At 48.1% G+C, this 20,462-nt stretch overlaps 1 protein-coding gene across 1 annotated transcript; it reads right to left on the reverse strand.

Annotated features, from left to right (window-relative positions):
* Window positions 1-444: 444 nt before the first annotated feature.
* On the reverse strand, window positions 445-19,677 carry SMAP2 (small ArfGAP2). The gene is made up of 10 exons (XM_055799484.1): window positions 19,498-19,677; window positions 6,039-6,172; window positions 5,374-5,459; window positions 4,430-4,508; window positions 3,973-4,059; window positions 3,432-3,513; window positions 2,836-2,936; window positions 2,553-2,718; window positions 1,969-2,291; window positions 445-1,582 (listed from the first exon to the last, which is right to left on the reverse strand). The coding sequence occupies exons 1-10, from the start codon at window positions 19,598-19,600 to the stop codon at window positions 1,457-1,459; spliced, it is 1,287 nt and encodes a 428-aa protein (XP_055655459.1). The 5' UTR covers window positions 19,601-19,677; the 3' UTR covers window positions 445-1,456.
* Window positions 19,678-20,462: the final 785 nt, after the last annotated feature.

The following is a 20,462-nucleotide window of genomic DNA, read 5'->3' on the forward strand; positions in this document are numbered from 1 at the left end:
CCTTTCCTGTTCTCACTGTTACCACTTTTTGTTAAAGCTTAACATTTACCTTTTTGGATCGGCCTCAGTCAGGTTTTGTTGGACACAAGTGTGAAGCTGCAGCCCTAATAATTGAAGTTAATAATTGAAGTCATCCCCGCAGCCCGAGCTGCAGGAATGCTGCGTTTACCCACCCCCCTAAGCCGTGAGTCTCTCTTGTATATAAAAGTGTCAACTGACCTGATTCTGCCTCTGCTGAGCCTGGTTCTTTGCATGCTGATAGTCCTTCGCTTTCAGGCAAACACTGTTCTCACCTGACATTTGGGACGCAGCCCTGCTACAAAGCAGATGGAGTAGGTCTGATTTGGATGAAAGGCTCCAAAAAGGCACCTGAAGTGAACAACTCGCACCCGTGACAGTGTTTAACACAATCTGTTACGCTGTTTAAAAACAAGAGAAGTCAGCTGAGGTTTCACTGCAATATTTTATTTGGGAATTTACATATACACAGGATAAAGTAGACCACAGAAGTCTTGACTTCTTGCTCACGCCGATGAGTTTAAGCAGTTGTGTTCTACTGAAGATGTGAAAAGAAATCTGACCCACCCACTTCTTATGCCTAGAATTCAAATGTCAAAAGCTAGCCAGGAAGATGTACCAGGATTACACAGGAACAAAACAAAAAAACCATGAAAAAAGTATAAATTAGGATGCCATAGTCATTTTAAAATTGTAATAAAACTTGCAGTGGGCTCTCAGCCCCTTGATAAGTTAACTCTCAGTTAGATTGTTAAAAGTTAAATACATCAATACCACATATTAGACAGAAAAGCCACTCTGAAGTGCAAGTTTCACATTCCAAACACCTTGCCCCCACACTGTGCGAGAATCCTGCTTGCTCACGGGGGGAGGGAGAGGGGTCTTCAAAATGACTTTGGTTCCAATGAGGGTTGGCGAGCCAAGCACAGCGAGGCCTCAGCTCCGGAGAACTCCACTCAAGGGAGGAGGTAGCAAGGCTTGCTTGCCCCTGGGCTTGGGTTAAAATCCAGTTCCTCAGCACCAAACAAGGTTTTCACCCCTCTGCTAACCAAACCCCCTACTAATACTAGAGTTTAAGTGATTTTTAAACAGCCTGATGCCACAGGCAGTATTAAGTACGGCTTTCCCAACTCGCTCAGTCACACCTCTGCTAAGATACCCAGCAGGACACCAAGTGCTACCCAGAAGCATTAGTGGAGGTTTGTGCAAGGAGGGGGTCCACCCCAGAAGAGTGCATTGACTGTGCTAAATACAGGGGAGCTCACGTTCTGATGACTTGAGGTTTTCACCGTGTCTGACAGTGAAAAGGCAGAGATGGGTCTCGGGGATGGAAGGAGGTTCAGGCTGGGCAGCCAGCCAGAAAGAAAAAGCCCTGAATGTCTCATGGAGCAGTTTTGAAGAACAGAACAGAAGGCAAAAATGGTCACAACGCAAGGGATCATTTCCACATCTGAGTGCTGAGGGACTGATTGCTTCCCTGGGCACCTCCTCCACCCATTGACTGTCCATATCCCATCACGCCGTTAGCTCCATAGAAGTTCATCCCAGCCATCTGCTGGGTCATCTGCAAAGGGGAGAGGAGGGAAGTCAAGGCTACGTCGAGGACACCGCCAGCCCACAGCAGAGGCAAAACTCACGATCCCCACCACATCCCAGGCTTAAGCAGGTTCTTTAGAAGGGTTATCGTGAAGCCACTGGCTCCTCAGGTGCATGCTCAGCTGAGGAAGTTTTCACTTCAGCTAACGTTGCCCTGATGTTTGTTCTCCACCAAGCACCAAGACCTCTGACCAAGTCACCCCTTGGTGATCCTTCGGTTTGCCTGTGGCATCAGCAGAACCTCACCCAGCCCCAGGAGCCAGGCTGTGGAATCACTGAAATCTCCAGGTAACAGGGTTGGATTAGTCACATGTGCCTCCCCCACCCTCGGGTCACCAGCAGATGACACCTCACCTGAGCGATGTTCCACTGAAGCTGCTGTGCTGGCTGCACACCATAGACTGGTTGGGGAACTGCTGCCATGCCAGCCACGTAGCCAGCCTGCTGCGCTGCCATCATCCCATTGGGGACACCGATGACAGCAGCCTGCACGTTACCCACGTATCCAGCTGGTATGGCCATGGGAGTCACCATCCCGGCAGCTCCAGGCTGGGCCATCATTCCCACCGATGGTGCCATCATGCTTCCCATCATGCTGCTGGAGGGGGCTACTCCTGGAAAGCTAGGATACGCCGCTGCGGGATAAGCCATCTGAGCTGGGGCCATGAACATGGCTCCTGGAAAAAGGCAGAGAAGCAATGAAGGCAAGAACCGCTACACTCATTGCCAGGGGCTGAAATGCCAACCTTTAACTCTGGGACTATCACAACATTCTCTTGGTCCCGAAACATCCAGACTAAGCTGCTTATTATGCGACTCACCAGTTCTCAAGAAGGACCACCTACATTCCCACTTCTCCGCTTGTCAGCTACCAGGACACCCCACCCACTCCGAATTAGTGCGCTGCCAGTCAGCAGCTCTATTCTGAGAGCTGTTACCTTGCGCAGGCAGCTGAGGTGTCTGAGAGCCGTACAAGGAGAGGATAGAGTCCTTAGAGAGTTGCTTCTTCCCCGCTTCCTCTCCTTTGCCTCCTGGCTCAGGGAAGAGATTCAGGTTTTCGGGAACAGAACCAGCACTTCCAGATGTTGGCATAGAGCCAGTGACCTGAGACAGAGGCAGCACAAGTGCAACAGCTGCACTCAGCACTAGGGGAAGACACAGATCATCATCTCATTCCAGCATCTAACGAGGCTTTGTCGAGCACTGTTATTCCCTTCTTACCTTCCTGGAGTCGGAGTTTGATCCCACCGATGCAAAAAGATCAAGATCCTTCTCCAGGCTGCTAGGCCGGCCGTTTGTAACCGTGGTTGTCACAGGAGCATCTGGGAGAAACAAAGCCGCGATGGATGCTCACCCAGATGGCCTCAGGCTGAGGGGCAGCCTCCCTGCCAACATGCCACTCAACCCAGTGACCTGACCCCTAACCTGCTGCAGCCACACACTGCCAGCTCTTTGCTCATCCTGATGGTGCTGAGAAGGAACTGGCTGGGGACCAAGAAGTGTACTGCGCCACAACTGCCCTGTTAACCTCAGAGCAGCTGGGAGCCATGCTGTCTGGAGCCCACCACAGCCGCTCCTGTAACGCTACAGGCGCAATCACTGCACCAGCATAAAGGAAAACATAAGGAAAACTTTCTGCTGCAGTGTCAAGCACCATGCTCGAGTTGCACTGGAGTAATTAAGCAAAATGCTCTACGGCTCCTATCAGTTATTCTTCACCTGAGATGGAAAATAAGTACTAAGAGCTCATCAAATTCACAAGCTCAAAGATGGACAGGGTCAGGGTAACAGTGTGGTGAGGCTGGAAAGGCTCTTACCAAGTCCCAGCAAGTCCATTACTGGTTCGGTAGATTTAGGGGAACTTTTTCTAGACTGCTGCGTTTCTTCTTTCTTTTGAGGCTAGGGAAAAAAGAACATCAGAAGCCTTGTTCAAATTCTGATTTTGCTCTGCTACTTTAGAGGCTTTAATGAGATTAACCCTTAAAATTCTTTTTCCAGGGGCCATAAGTGCTTCCAAAGCAAACAACTGCAGAGTATTACACAGTTTTATTGTCCCATTATGTTGGAACCCACCGTCAAGTTCAAGCATGCTCTAAACTAGCAAGAAAGTAACTGCTCAAGCTGGAAAGCTAAGCAGGGAGTAGCTGGATTCCAACCTGCTCAGAGCTGCACGGCAGAACACATCTGCTTAGTATCTGGTTGAGCAGAGGAAAACAAGCTACTACCATTAGTGTGACCGAATGCATCCACTGCTATGACCGAGGCCAGAAAAAATGCTTCCATATCAAGCTGGATTACCTCTGATCTGCTTGAGAGAAGTCTTTACAATTGATCCATGACCATGTCTTTTGGTCTTACCATTTTCACCTTCTCAAAGACGATAGGTTCCAGTTTTCTTTCCGATACTGGCTCATTACTCCTTTTCCATTTGTCATCTTTTTCCTTCTGTAAGGAAAAAACACCCCACTGACATGAGGGTCAAAACTCATGTCATTACATAAAGAGAAAGTTCATGTAGAGCTTTACATGATGCTGTTACTAATCTAAGAAAACCTCAAAGATACAGCTGAAGACCTCTGTTTGAAGACAGCCCTGCTTTGAGGAGTTGGACAAGACGGCCTTCAAAGGTTCCCTCCAATTTAAATTCTTTTGACAGAATGACTGAATGCAATCAGCTTCAGAGAAGAGCTTAGTCACTAATACAGGAAACATTTAAACTGTCTATTTTCATAGTGTCACCGCTTACTCATAAGGCAGACACACACTTGCATCTCAACATGTATTCAAGCTTCTGTAGAAGTGATTAGAAACAAACCCTAAATGCGTTGATGTCAATACTTCGGTCCATGTATTTCTTCTTTTCATATTTATCCCGAATGAAGCTCTCCACAGCTCTGCAAGCAGCTTGTTAAAGACAAATAATTCAAGAATAGAAGACTTACGTAGTAGTATTTGACATGTGGATACAAGGTACAGGCTGTAACTAAACTAATGACTGTTTAAAGAGCATTTCCAGCAGTAACTTTCTTAAAATAATTTAGTGTTGGATCCAACTACTTTAGCTACTCAGTTTTTGCCCTTGGGTTATTCCAAGCATGGCAGTGCTATAAAAGGTATATTAAATCAGGGCTTAAATTCCTGGTGTATTTTCTTCACTGATTTATATTTACTTTAGCAATCACTTCAGAGCATACATATCATTAACACAAATCACACAGCGGTTGGAGAAATGAATCCTGTGCATACAAAAGCACCTCAGCCACCAGCTCAAGACAAAACAAAAAAATGTCGGAGAGGTTCTCCTGTGTTTCTTTAGATTCATGTCACCACCCCCATTGCACCCAGCATCTAGAAACCCTCCTGAAAGGTAAAAGTTCCAGCTTAAATTTTCAGAAGTGTTACACCTTTGTAATCTGTCTCCACTGAGAATTTTAAATGCTCAGCACTTCTGAAAGTCAACCCTCCTATTCACCACAGACTCTACAGTGCATCTCACACAACAGTTTCAGGTTGTAACATTTGCACTGCCCTTCTCCACCCCTACAGCTCAGAAATGACCCTTTTAGCCCTCTTCTGCCTCACTCTGTAAGCAAGCAGCCTGCAAGTGAAGCAACACTCAGAGGGTGCCTAGCTAGGAGCTCATTCTCACAGCTGATGCCCCAGCACGTGAAGTTAAGCCTCCTGTGCAAGAGGAGCAGCTACAAAGCCACAAGATGAAAAGACTCCACGTTTCCCCAGCAGCAGAGGAAGAAAGGATACTGATCTGTTTGAGGTCGCCTGAAGTTCTCTGGCAGGTAGGCTTCGTAAAGACGATTTGCTTTTCCATTTCCCATCTCTTGCATGCACTGCAATTCAAAAGAATCCTTGAGCTGTTTGTTTTACAGACATTAAAGCCCTTACACATACTAGCATGCCAGGTTACCAAGCAAGAGTCTGTGTTAACTAGAAGACATGTGTAGACTTTTGAAGTCTGTTCTGTACCTGAAAGCCACTCTTCAGGCCTTTGGTACAAACCTTCTAGCTGGGAATCCTTGATGCAGTCGTCATGATCCCCCCTCCCCTTACAATCAGCCAGTCCTAAGCACCACAGCATAATATATAGTCAGAGATAAGATAAACAGCACATCAGGAACCTGAAGTCACCCTGTAAGTCCAGGATTTGATTTCTGGAAACCTCATGGAGAGCAGGTGGGCAGCAGCTCCTGCTCCAGACAGTAGCAGCCACTGGCGTTTTTACAGAAACTTGCCGAGCATTTGTCTTTACCCTGATGTTTGCAGAGCCTGAAATGATGACATTTTCCCTCCCGATCTAACCTAACTTGGCGTCATCTTCCTGCACCTTTGGCCTATTCAGACTTTGTTGACTTCCAAGTTTACCAAGCCCCGCTAACAGAACAACCCTGTTCACGTTTTGCTCACATTACCTGTATCTGTTCTTGTGTCCACTGGTCAAGATTGACGGACTTTACCCTGGATATGTGAACTCCTAGGTTCCTGTGGATCCCAGCACAACGAATGCAGATGAATACACCGATATTCCAGGATGCCCATCGTGGCCCTGCGAAGAAACACAAGTGTTTCACATCAAGTCAACCTGTAGTTGCCTTGAGCAACTGAGAAACTGTACCAAGTGAACTGGGACTGAGGCCTTTAGATTTTCATCCAGATTAGCCACTGGAATTAGACATCAGCAGGATGTCTAAATATTGTCTCCCAATCATTAGACTTAAAGCTAGTATTTCATTGCCTCCCTCTTCCATTTTGAGAGCTCTATGCAAGACAAGTCTAAGAAGAAGAGGGAAGAATAGGCAAACACTCAAGACACTATAAACCCCCGATTTCACCTTGCTTAAACCCATGTAACAGCCATGTCAATATAAGCCCATGTTCCTGCTTTAGCAATGGAGAATCTTTCTCAGATAACCTTACTGCAGTGGAATCTGTTCCAGAATATTCACTACTGCTCTAGGAAAAGCAGCATAAAATACTCAGCATTTGACATACGGACCAGAAGAAGACATCAAGTCTTCTGCAGGGGGCTACAGCTGAGTAAGGAGAGCAGAGCAAAACCCGGTACTTTGGCCACCAAAAACCTAGAGCCAGGGGCAGAACCCAGGTTGCAATCCTGGCCCAAGACCGATGGACAGTTCACTCCGCAGTTTCTACAGCTCAGCTCAGGTTCACAGCTTGCATGCGGCTTTCAGACAGGCAGGACAGCTCCGAGGTGTAGAAGGGAGATCATGCCAGGGTCAAAAAAACCCAAACAATCCACAGGGGAAAGATTAACAAGCTTAGTTTTACTCACTGCAAACAGGTCTCTGAAGGAAACCCAGCAAATGCATTACCGAGGAGGTCCACAGGCACTGCCACCACGCGCAGCCCCCCTCCCAGCCAGGGCCAACAGACCCTGGCCATGGAAACCCTCAGTCCTGCTGAAGGAAAGGCAGCTTTGGAAGTAGTCCTCTGCAGTACAAGACAGGCAGGTTTTAAAACCAAATCATCCGTGGCAGCTTCCGCCATGGGTTAGATATCCCTGTCCATGCTGCCCAGGCAGCCACTGCACAGCCACACCCTGAGTAAGGGACCCAAGAGCCTCCAGTAAACTAATTTTTTCTTTTTTTCTAGCCCTTTTTCTAAGCGTTACAGGCATTGTGGCAGATGAAGAGTTATTCTGTCTTTTCTTGCCATAACTAAAATAGCAAGCCTCAAAGCTAATGAGGCTGAGGTGGGAGGGGGAAGAGGGGGAAAGTGTAATTTCAAAGCCCTAAAAAAGCAGCGCTGTATTTGACTCTCCTAGATATGCTAGATTGTTGTTAACAGTTTAACTCCTATTTACTGGGGAAGCCTAGAGTATCCCAAGGGATTTGGTGCCGCTCATGCTATCAGTGGCTCATGGTCCCTTCCAGGGCAAAGGCATGGAACCTCTAACTTACCTCCAAGTACCTATTCCAGCTAACTCATGTTATGATTTTTTTTAAAAAAAAAAAAAAAAAAGAAAAAAGTCACCTGGCCTGCCATTGCATTCTGCTTTTTCACTTGAAGAGTGGCCTTGGAGAATGGTACTAATTCAATGAAGCTGGTGAAAGTCACTTCCCAGCTTAGGAACAGCTCTTGGTGAAGACCTTAACAGGAGCATACTGCTGCCTATACCTTGGTTCCTTTACCATACCTGTCAATATCAAGGGCTGAACGCAGCAAAGCGGGGGCCTGTACTTTCAGCAGCACCTGAGTACACCAGTGACAAAGTGAGACGTGGGGACAAAAAGGCTTGTTCAGTGTTACGCCTGTAGCACACCAAGGTTGAAGCCAGAAAACTCTGCTCCTTCATTTCATTTATTTGTGCCCTTCTCCCCAAGATGCACCCTGAAGGCTATAACGTGAGACTGCCAGCAGGATTAAGCATGAGATTCAAGGTTAGATGTAAACTCTAGATATATTTAGCCTTTATAGGACTAAAAGGATTAATAGTCAGCTAGATACTACATCAGGGCTATAGTAATCAGCTCACTGGTTTGTCACATGTGCTAGCTCAAGCCCCTGCAACCTCCTCCTACCCTGCGATGCCACATAAGAGAATGACTCAGTGGTACAGGCTGTTATAGCCACGCTGCTTTAGTGTTCCTTTATTTGTGATGCAGGATCTGAAATAGGAAGGGCTGAGTGCAGGAGTAACAGCTGACCACTGCTGCAACTCTTAGATCCCAGCTCTGGATGACTCCAACACTGAAGCAGCTTCGTTACGCCTGTGAATATTTTTTTTTAAAAAAAATACGTAGGCTTTCAAAAATCCTCCTAGCAGCTAGCATTTGGTTTAGAGATAACACTGTTACACAACCAAGGGTAGTTCTCTCCACTGACCCTTATTCCAGCCAGGGTTTGGGTGTCCTTGCCATGTTCAGGTCTGCAGCCTCGAGGAAACGCCAGAGGTCTGGGGACGTGGGGCTGTTTTTGCCAGAAGTTTGGGGATGGGGGGTCGTTTTTGTTTGGAGCCAGGGAGAAGACCGATGGCAGAATTTCAGCAGTCTGTTCTCTGACACAGTGGTGACTCTAGAGCCACTCAAGAGCAATACTTGGGATGGTTCTCCAAAATATTGCCCAAAGCTCTGCAGCTCTGCAAGGCGTATGATTTTGAATTCCAGATCCAAGCACTCCATACTTTGGATATAACTAGCAATTCTTTTAGCCTAGTTACACAGCCTTGTATTCTAGCCACACTGTGATAAAAAGAGGAACAAGATACAGCTACACCCCTCGAGAGTGAAAAGCTGCTTTAAGATAAGCAGCTGCAGAAGAGAACCACTTGCCTCAACAGCAGCGAGAGGTTGACACAGCAAGACGCAACACAACAGGGAAGAGCTGCTGCTCGAATAATCAGTGCTGAGCAGCACGGCAGCCTGTCGGCAGCGGTGCGAGGCAATCCGTTTTGCCTCCCCGAATCAAACTCCAAATAACATCACGCTCGTTAAAATTATCATTTGGTGCCTTGGGCGGTGAGGAACACTACAAGGGTTTCTTTCGCTGAAAGCAAGGGTATCCCAAGCAAGACAGCCTGGCCTAAGCAGGCTGCCAGCAAGGAAGCAGCAGGACAAAGCTCAGATGTCCTGGTTAGGTTGGACATAACATGCAGAAGCACCAGCCCAAGCACATTCTGTTTTGACCTTCAGCTTTGCTAGTATCCAGTGCACCCAACTCTTAAGATAAAACGGCATTTTTATGATTTTATTTATGATGAAGGACTTCGTTTTGTGGGCAAGGGGGGGATGGGTTATCATGTAAATGTACACAAGCCTCCCACTTCCCTCTTTTGAGGGCACGACGAAGCAGCTCTCGCTAGAAATCACAGGAGGAAGTGCCCAGTGAAGCTCTGGCTGGGGAGAACTTCATAGAGTTGCTTCCCCCACAGTTTCACATGCTATTTTCAAGGTGACTGACTTGCAGAAAGACCCAGGTGGTATTTACAGATGAGAGTTCGGTCACATGTTGCAGCATTTAACTTCCCCAAAACTAAGCCAAGCTGAAGACTGTATACAGAAACTACAGCGACTGAGCGATGACAGAAGGGGCAAAACACCTTCGCGGAAGTTAAGGGTGAAATGTTTTTATGTGGGTAAGTTGCTTTAAAGAATACCACAGCGGTGCTTATCAGCATTGCTAGGGCTGCAGCAGAGCACTATCTTCCCTTGCAGCCTCTGTGCACACCCTGACACCACGAACTGCTCCCAGGAGGGCATGCCATGCCACAGGGACCACAGTACCCTCTGGCTTCACCTAATCATGGAGACTCACATGCAAAAGATTTTAGGACAAGGCTAACAGAAGCATTTTGCTTGTTAACCCGCTAGAAAGCGGCATAAAAGAAAGTGGTCCTCGCATGAATGCTCTTGCTAATGTTCTAAAAGCCACCAGACTGCTATAGAGTTTAAGGGCTAAATGAAAACTTGCTTCCCATATGCAAAACTGGGGGTTTGCTGCAATGACAGCCAGTATCAGACGTGCAAGCCTAATGCTGCAGTCACTTTGGTTTCAGTATTTTGACTAATTTTAAACTTCCGCAGTAAGTTACATGGCACTAACCTTAGCTGGGCATAGCTTGTTCTGATCTGATTAAGCATCTCATGCCCCTGTACATCACCTCATACGTGCCCAAATCCTTTCTGGAGAATGCCAACCATCTGCAGGTGACAGTGAGATTAAAGAAAACACCAGTTTTGAGTAAGAATCAAAACAGATTTGAAAGCCCAGCTATACACTTGGTTCTGGCACAATATTAAGGCTAGATGAGACCACCCTGGGATATATTCCTAGCCTGGCAGCGGTTGCAGGAAGATCATGAGCTTAAAAGCATCTATTGCTCAGTCAGTTTTCATTTCAGAAAGCTGCATTGAATATTTGAGCATATTCCCAAGTGAGGATGCGCCACCATCCAGCAGAGACTAGAAAGCTATGTGCGAAAAACCGAGCTGCCTGGGCAGTGCTTCCATGAGACAGTTTCACAGCCTGTTTTATATCCCAGCCTGTCAAAATAAACACTGCATACCAAGCTGGTCATAGCAGCTTCAGCTAGCATCTAAGCCAGAATCATTAATGCCTGCAAGGACTGCCTGAATGATCTGCCCTTACTGGAGAGGCTCCCAGTTCCCTTCGCAACCCCAGCACAGCCTGGCTGTTCCCCTTCACATCATGTCTTCAGTCACTTTGCTGAAAGTTCACACCCTCGGCATTTTTAATCAAGGAATCCCAAGGGGATTCACTCCTCACCCTTTATTCAGGCATTAAAATTTTGTCTCAAGCTACTCACACGAGTTTCTTTGGTAATAACCCTCCAAAAGGCATTTAAAAATAAAACAGAAGTTGGCTGCAAAGCCAGTGCTCTTTTGAGAAGGGGGGGAGTTCAGGAAAAAATAGATGCTTTCATAGGCAGGAAGGAGAGAGCATGGCTATTCAAAGCCTAATGAAATATTCTTAGTGCAAACAATCGTTTGCCTCGCAGGCTCCCTGCCTGCAAGCACTCCAGCAAAAGCCCAGCTGTAAGAGGGAAATGTGCCTGCTCAGCCCATTGATCCCCCCTAACACTGCTCCATGTGTGGGACTACGGCACCGCACAGCCACCCCCTCAGCACTCACAGGGGAAGGGGATGTGGGAAATCCTCCCTGGAGCCAGATAATCGCTGCGAGATGACATGCACATCCTCTCGTACAAGCCTTCACCAGTACTTAGAAATTTCTCATCCAGTCAAAGTTGAAAAGCCCTAATTTTTTCCAGAGCCAAATGAAGAAATAGTCAAGTATCCAAGAGCTTCCTTTGACTTGTGGCTTCCTTATTCTGGAAAGAGATTGCTTAATGACTTACTGAAATTCATTCCACTCGTAGAAAAGCTATGACAAAGGCTGTCTTACAAAAGAACTTCCTCTGCTCTTTACTGCAGAGATGTGCTCTACAGTCAAGCATTCAGAACAGCTTGGGGAAACGAGGCAAACTCTGCTAGTAAGTAAAAAGCACAGTTAAACTCAGCATCAAGATCTCTAAATTATGCTGTTTACTCACTAACACAGGCTAGTGAGTATGGCCTGAGCAGGGCCATACTGACACAGGGCTCACGGACCTACCACTGAGATTTGTGAAGTGCTAACACCCGCTGTACCCCCAGATTTAGTACCAGGCTAAGCTATTTGATTAGTTTTCAGGAAGCCATTGGAACAGCTGCTAAAGCCAAAAAGCTCTCCAAGGGAGTCTGATGAGGATATATACCTAGTCAAGTAGTTCAGCGGTTCAAAAATTCAACTTCATTCTGCTCCGAAAGACGCAAGGGCTGCTTTCAGAATTTCTTTGCCTTCCCCTTCCCCCCCCCCCAGTAAAAGACTGCTGCATTAATTATAGGTTTTAACCACTCTTAGCAAGAAAAAGGAAGAGCCAGAGGCATCTATGGGGGTTGAGAATATAGACTCCAACAACAGCTTGGAGCTTTGCCTTAAAAAATCTTCTTGGCTGCATTAGTAGCAACCAGTATATTCTCCCCAAACCATAATGTTTGCTACAGGTACCTTACTGGCCAAGTCAGACCAAGCTGACTGATGCTGGCTCTGTTTCCTCTCAGGAACAGGCTTTGAATCTTCTACAGTTTACCAGAAACGCGTAACACTGAGCGTCTCGTGGCCTCGAAGGAAGCTACGCAGCAGCATTTGATCTAACTTTGAGTAGCAGTAAGCTCACAGAAGAATTGCAGCCTTCAGTGCACCTCTTATCACTGCGACCATCTTGTTCTTTGAAGCAGCACTGCGATTGTACAAACGCAGATGGAGCAAGGTGGAGGAAATTAAAACAGATGCTGCAAACAGCAAGGTGGATCCTTCCTGCTGTTTAAGAAAGTGATGCTTATTACTTCAGCAAATAAACTGTGAAAGTGACAATTTCAAGGAGATGCTATAGTGACAATCCATGCAAGGGGGCTCGTTAACATTACCAATACCGATGGCAACACAGTCTAGAGAGATAAAAAAAATCAGTCAGGTTTCACAATCCATGTATTCCCTGTGGTCACTAGGTTTTGACCAAAATTACACACTAGTCAGTCCTGGAAGTTACTAGGGGAAAGGCAGCAGATTTCAAGGCGGCCTGAAATTCCATGAAATGCAAAAAATTTTGGTAGTTTGTAAACACCATCCTCGTGCCCAAATGCACATGTAAACAGAGCAGCAGGATGGAAACTCCCACTAGCACTACTATTTTACACCATCAAAATTCAACTTAGTTTCCCTGCCATCAAATCCCTTATGTCTTTAATTCTTCACCATGTGTTAAAAGCATTTAGACTCTGCCTGCCAGTCTCATTTGAGTTGGGGAGATATGCAGAAGTCACTAAATCCTTAAAACAGCTCCTAACAGAGGAAGGAGTCTCAGCTCCTGGGCCACTTTTTTGCTTGACTGATCATCTCTTCAGTCTAGAGCTAGGCGTAAACTGGTTTCCACTATCAGTTACCAAAAATGACTTGACATTCATAAGGGTGTAACCTGGCCAAGAAGGACTGACATGTTTTGCCAAAAATAGAGGTAAGCAGTTTAACAAGGCATTGTAGGTCTAACCGTAGCACAGGTAAATCCAGCTTCGCAGTCAGATGAAGCTTTGCTCTTAAGACAGTTTCTCTTAAAAGCTCAAACTTTGTCCTAGATTTCCGAGGACACATGAAGTAATCACTATTCTGGATCAACTGAAGGAGACCAAAGCTATTCTTGATTCTCTAGTTGGCTTTGATAACCTACTTGCATTTTGAAAGATGAATTACCTTTAAACTGCAGAGGCATTTTCTGAAGAGGCTGGCACACGAGCTCCTGAACATGTTTGATACCTTATGTAATTCCTCTGGCAGTTACTATAGGAACAAACTTTTACTAAAAGTTGCAGCTATGCTCCGAGAATCACATGGCATCTCTGGACCCTTAATTTACACCCTCTGCTATACAGCCACTGGCCACACAGGCTCTCCATTCCACAGGTGGGTCAACCGAGCTGGTACAGAAGAACAACGCCATTAAAGCTGACATGGTTTGCCGAGATGCCTCCCGCTCAGAGGATTATCTTTGTTACCTATTTCTGGCAGATGTAGAGACACGCATCCATGTTATATGACTCAGAGCTCTGCCTCTCCTTCCTTAAAGGGTATCTTCCTACAGCTCTCCCAAGCACAAACCACTTCCAGAATAAGTCCCCCACTGGAAAGGCTGATGCTTTTTCTGCACCCCCCCTCCCTTGCTTTGTGGCTTGAGTGGGAACCTACAACTTACTTCAGGCAGGTATAGGTAGGGTCAGGCTCACAGCTAGACAGAGCTGCGCTCCCGCCCTGCCAGAGCCCTGGACCACGGCAGCACTGCTCAGGCTTCTCAGATGAAGGTCACTAAGGGATGAGCCAGTCTCACAGACAAAGCTAGTTTCTGAACATTTACACCCACCTGAAATTAATACTGCTTTATGCACAAGATAGTCCTTTCAGACCTGATAGAAGAGTAGAACAGTTCGAAAGCAGAAGAAAAAATGCAGGGCTCATTAAGATAACGGCAGAATATTGTGACTGCAGCTAAGAATTAAAACAAGTACACAAGCACATATGCACCCGCTCTGGCAAGCTTCCATTACATAAGCCTGAGCTTTCTCCTAATACAGGATTTTCTAAGGCAAGCTGAGAAGCTTTAGTCCCACCACTTTGGTTTTTGAAGCCCACTGCAGGCAAACTATGCATCACTACCCACTGCTCTGTTTTCCCATAACGAGCATTTCTTCATCACATGCAGTTGTTCTAGGCAGCTATTTAAAAAGTTAAGTCTTGAAATTGCTTTTGCTGAAGAGGAAACTCAGCTGCAATTCAATAGTCTGCTGATGGAAGAGTTGAGTCAACAGATTTTTGTTGAATATTAACAACATGTTTTATATTAATACTCATTTGGCTGGACTAAACCAAATGTAATAAGCCAGCTCTCCCATTCCACTGGAAATCATCCCTCCTTAACTGCACCTACCCCAGCCCCAGGATTTTCAACCTGCTCCTTCTGCTCCCCATCCAATATTTAACCACCTCTTTACAGTTTGGGTTTGTTGTTGGTTTTTTTTTTTTTCCAAAGTTCTACCCTGTTTCAGAAAAGACTGCCTGAAGAATCAGATCTGGCTTGGTGTTGTGTTTAACAAAGGGTTTCCCATCTAACCACTGAAGTTAGAAGAAGGGGTTGATTTCAGCACGGAACCCACAGTTCTCACAAGACACAAGGATGAAGGGAAGAGTCAGACAAACCAGGAGGAGCACAGGGCAACCTTAACTGATGGACAGATACCGCGGTCCTCGCTGGTGCTCCCTGTGGAGGAACCTGCCATTCCGACGTCAATGGAACCGGATCCAAGGAGCCTGTTGGATAGATAGGACTGGAAGAGCAGAGGGGAAGAGTTTGGGAGAAGGAGAGAATCAAATAGAATTAGCTGTATCTCACACAAGTTCAGCACAGAGCTTTAGAGTCAGAAACGCAGAGAAGAATCCAGTTAACATAAGTGTTACTCAACACAAGACATTTCCCATCTCCTGGAAGGTACCTGAATGCTTAGGTCAAGTCCGACTTGCACCAATTACACCACATCCCTCCAGCTACGTTGCAATTTCAGCCTCCAGACTCAATTCTGATGTTCAGCAGTGAATCTTCTGATGGACACTCAGTACAGTCAGACTGCCTGACAGTCATGCTACCTCACACACGAAACCACAACCACCCTCAGAAAGCCCTTCGCCATGCACTGGTAGAAGAGGTCCCCCCCATCAACAGCTTCTCTTTTAAGGTGTTTTGTTCAAGCAATTTGTACAGCAAAGGCTGTCAAAAAGAGGATTATGCTAATTACCTCTCCAGCTGTTAGCAGACAGCCATGCTACCACCTTAGCCATGCTGGGCAGTGCCAAGGGGAGAGCTGCATCACTGCATGTGGTGCTAGGACTCCATGCTGGATCGCTGCTTTTGATCATTAATAACAATATTGTGACAGTATTCAGAGCTGCATGTGAAACCCACTGAGACAAGAAACCATTGGCTGTGCTTGCAAGGGGAAAAATCTGCTGTTCTGTTTGTGCCCAACATGGGTAGATTATGTCCTAAAGGCTGCCACTGAGCTCCCGAGTCCCATTTTGATCATGTAATGAAGACCCCTCTCAGACACACAGGTTTTCACCCCTAAGCTCCACTGCAGCAGTCTAGCCACACTCTGCTTCAGCACAGGATGTACCGCTTGGTACGCGTCCAGCCGCTTTTGATCAGATCACCCCACTTACCCACACTTTGAACAGAAACTCTGCAATACAAAGAGGAAGAAGCAGGGGAGAGATCTCACCCAGCTTCCTCCAAAACAAAAGCCTCTAACCACTGCAGCGTTTATTGCTGCAGAAGCAAAAACCACCCCGAGCTTTCTTTCCCAGTTTCCACGTCGTCCTTTTTTCCCCCTCCTCCAGCAGCTCAGACCCAGGACATTAACAGCTGTCCAGGGAGGCCATCAGGCTCGTGCTTCTGCAGCTCTTTCAGGCTCCTCTGTGTAGCTCTTCCAGAAAAGCTACGCACAGAAAGCACGTGAAGCCACCAGTGTCTCCAACAGCCTGTCAGAAGAAACACCTTGCGAAGAATGATGTGCCCCACAGAAGCTACTTGAATCCCAGCTATATGAGGGAAGGAAAATATATTGGAGAAACCTAGTCTTCCTCCCTTATCACACTTAAAGGCACGAGCTGGATTAGGAATCACTTGTACACACTGCCTGATGGAATGCAAATAATAACACGAACACAGAAGGCCACCTTCTCCGTAAGCAATCACTTTGAGGGCAGAAGAAATGGAAGATACCCAACTGTTCACCAGCATGGCATAATAAACAAGAGCACGTTCACTACACTGGTCCCAGAGTGCTGAGTCCAACCAGCAGCCAACAGCAGAGAGCTGATGTTCCTGAAAAGCAGACTTTTCCCCCAACACTGAGAATTCCTGTAGAGGATGAAATCAAGCAGGTACATACTAGCGCTGCGGCTCACACTAACAGGTACGGTGATCTCGTTTAGTTCTGTATATAGAAGTAGAAAAAATACAGTAATGAAACCCAGCAAGTAGTTAGGTCATTGGGAACAGGCATAATGGAAGTGTGGGTGGCATCTGAACAGCCTCTGCCTATGTGTCATGCTAGCTTTGAAACGCTCAGATCAAGCAGCAAACCACTACAGAATTCAGTCACTTCAACATAAACCCAGATGGTCAAAGGGCAGTGGTTTAGTGTAAAGCTGTCTCGATAGGTGCTGTATGAGCTGCCAGGTTCTTACTCCGCCTTCAACTTTGCTGAAACTCATGCAAAAACCCTTAGGATACTGAATGTGAGCTGACAAAGGAGGGAGCTGGCATAAGAAATAAAGACCTGCCGCTACCAGCTAACCCCCCCAGCGTCATTTGCTACAGCAACCAGATTTCAGCCGTGACCTTGGCAAACTACTACTCACAGGACTTTACGCGAGCACATTCTTTGTGCGTCTCAACTAGCATAGCCAGACTTGCAATCGGTTAAAACAGAGCGACAATCAGCTGTACAGAAAAGCAGCTATCCTCTCAGGCAGTGCTAGAAACACTGAGGGAAGCCACCTGGAGCTAGCAAATACCACGTGGCCTCTCATTAGCACAGACTTGCAGAGGTTTTAGTTATTAAGAAGCCATATATCAAATAAAATGTGCTCTTTACTCTGCACAAGTACACCTGGGGCTCATTTCCATAAGCAAAGCTGAAGGTTGCAGTTACAGCAGCGGTTAAGAACACCAGGCCCTTCCTGCCATTGCAAACCAGTTCCAGTGCCTTGCTGGGAGCACACCACGTCAAGCCACAATAACCAAAACACAGCCCAGTATCACGCTTTGACTGGCACCAACTATCAGTCAGATCCCGGGCTCGAGAGCTTATCTCATACAACCTCCCGTGGCCACAATCTCTGTACATTGCCCTCAAGAATGAGATTTCACATCTCCACGAATCTCATTAGTATAATGGATAATTATTTTGTCAGATAACTCAGTGCAACAGAAGCCTACACTTCATGACTGAAGGAATCTATCTTCCCAGACACAAGCAGCTTCCAGCTTTTGTGGGAATGCTGAACTGCACACTTTGATTTTTTTTTTTATGCAGTATTAACCAGAATACCACATTTCCAGGAGGTACTGTGAACGGGAGAAGCTACATAATCACATCAAAACAAGGAACCTGGAACTGTGAGGAGAATTTGTTTCCATATTTTGTACGTATCTTGTCTTTTGAGGCACGAGACAGTAAAGACAGCTATTTTTGCCCTTGGTGCTGGCATTGGGCACCAAGAGATAAGGTATTTGCAAAGCAAGAGGCACATTCTGCTCTCTGCCAACATCACAATGTTCAATCTACATGGTCAACCAAAGCAAGTTGTGAACCATGCCTCAAAACACACCATCTCCAAGACAGGTTGTTACAATAAGGTGACTACATTTTGGGGTTTTTTAGGGCAGAGCTGAAAGCAAATCTTAATAGCACCCTTTTTAATGTTGTTCAGCAGTGCTCTCTGCAGTTTTTAGAGGTCATACTGAGGTGACCAAGACTCCCACTTACTATCGGGCACAGAAAGACAGCCCTTGCTCTGAGGTCATTTAATGCAGCTATTGGGAAACAAGCCTCAAGTTCAGATCTCTCCAAATCATAACTGCACATTAAAATAGGATTTTAGGTAGGCATGGGCCCAACCTCAACTCTTGTGCTACAGGAAAGCAAAGCATTTCACAGTAGGAAACTACAGAAATATATCTGCATCACCCTGGAACAAGTAACAGTTGTTTTGTTAAATTGTTTTGTCTTCTGGAATGCAAACATTTACACCTGACTTCCTCTCTACCCCTCTCCCACTCCTTTCTAAGAAAGGTAAGGATCACAACATGCCTTGAAATCAACACGAAGTAGAAAAGGAAGCACAGGACAAGGACCCGAAATCCTTTCAGTGGCGCGTGCTCCAGTTCCTTTCTTCTCCTTACACACTGCACCTTCTAATACTGCTCCTACCTGATCCTTTAACCGTGATCTGCTGCCCACATTGCAGCTCTAAATTACAGGATATTACTCCTCCGGCAGGAATGCCCTCCAATATTACGCAACGCCAGCTTTCCAGGTTTCTCTTAACACAAGACTCCTGCAGAAGAGCGGTCCCCAGATGCGATTCTGTGTTTTGATACCGACATCCCAGCACAGGCAGAGAGGTGATAGATGAGTTGCCAGCAGCAAATCCCGGGCAGTTCCCACTCACTGGCTGAGGGATAGGCACAGCCGAGCTGCAGGAGCGGGGTCAGAGGCACCCGGAGAGGTTTCTCTGCCAGGAGCACTGCCCAGCCTGCTGCAGCACTGCTGCTGCGACTAACAGCGAATTAAATAAGGCAAATCTGGGCGGTTTTTTATTTATTTACGTATTTTCGGCCAAATACCAAGCGCCTGCTCCAGCAGCGGGGAAACATCTACCCTGGAAGCACCCGGCCCCGCCGCAGCAGCCCTCGACAGCACGGCCGAAGCCTTCTCTGCCCCCTCACGGGGGAGGCCAGAGCGCGGAGCCGTTGCCCCCCAGGGCCCAGCCAGGCCTGCCCTCCCGGAGCGGGCGCCCTCCCCTCCCGCCGCAGCAGCAGCTCCCCCGGGAGGGGGGACACCGGAGGGCGCCGAGAGCTCCTCGCCCCGGCGGCAAGCGGTAAGGAGAAGGACGGGGGGGGGGGCAGCGCCCCGCCACAGGCCGGCACGGGGGGGGACACAACCGCGCCGGCCCCACTGGCCCCACCAGGCCCCGCCGCCCCCCCTCAGCCGGCGCGGCCCGCGGGGAGGCCGCCGGTACCTTTGGCCTGGCAGTCGGCGCAGTACTTGTTCTCCTCCTCCACCAACAGGCTGGCCAGTACCGCCTGGTACCGGTCCACGTCGCGCACCGACTTGCCCGTCATGGCGCGGCCGGCGCAGCCCGCCCGCGGGTCACGGCGCCGCCGTCCCGGGCACCCGCCGCTTCCTGCTTCCGGCCGGCGGCGGAGGCGGGGCAATAGGGGGAATGAGCCAATAGGCTGCAGCGCACGCGGTTTAACACCTTCCCCCCGCCGCTCCCCCTCGCCGTTGATTCGCTTAGAAGCCTCAGCGCCCGCGGGAACCAATCGGAGGACGAGGGGCGGTGGCAGGGGAGGCATGAATGGGCATGGTCACGTGACGAGCACGGTTGGGGCGGAGCCTGGGCAGTGCGGGGGCGGGGCGGGGCGGGGGCTGAGCGGTGCAGGGGTGCGAGGGGGGCTTGGGGTGCGGGGAGGGGTTTGGGGTGCTGCGGGATTTGGAGGGCTGGCTGGGGGGTTGGGGCGTATTTGGGGGTGCTAGGTGGGGGTGCTGGATACTAGGGGGTGGGCGTGCTGGGGGGGGGTTGGAGGGCTGGCTGGGGGAGCAGGGGGGCTTTGGGGGTACTGGGTGGGGGTTTGGGGTGCTGGGGGTTTGGAGGGGTGGCTGGGAGAGTTGGGGGGGCTTTGGGGGTGCTGGGTACTGGAGGGGTGGGGTGCGGGGTGGGGGTGCTGGGTGAGGGTTTGGGGTGCTGGGAGGTTTGGAAGACTGGCTGGGGGGTTGGGCTTTGGGGATGCTGGGAGAATGCTGGGTACTGGGGGGGTGGGGGTGCTGGGTGAGGGTTCAGGGTGCTGGGGGATTTGGAGGGGTGGCTGGGGGAGTTGGGGTGTTTTGGGGGTGCTGGGTGGGGGTGCTGGGGGACTTGGTGGGACTAGCTGGGAGATTTGGGGGGCTGGATGGTGGTTTGGGGTACTAGGGGATTTGGGGGGG

The sequence above is a fragment of the Falco peregrinus genome, chromosome 3, assembly GCF_023634155.1.
Source record: "Falco peregrinus isolate bFalPer1 chromosome 3, bFalPer1.pri, whole genome shotgun sequence".
NCBI lineage: Eukaryota > Metazoa > Chordata > Aves > Falconiformes > Falconidae > Falco > Falco peregrinus.

Coding starts and splice junctions, on each gene's coding strand:
- SMAP2 (XM_055799484.1), bottom strand. CDS start 19,600: ATGACGGGCAAGTCGGTGCGCGACGTGGACCGGTACCAGGCGGTACTG. Junction 2,292..2,552: donor ACCTCAGCTGCCTGCGCAAG/GTAACAGCTCTC, acceptor GCCTTTTTCCAG/GAGCCATGTTCATGGCCCCA. Junction 1,583..1,968: donor TTCAGTGGAACATCGCTCAG/GTGAGGTGTCAT, acceptor TCCCCTTTGCAG/ATGACCCAGCAGATGGCTGG.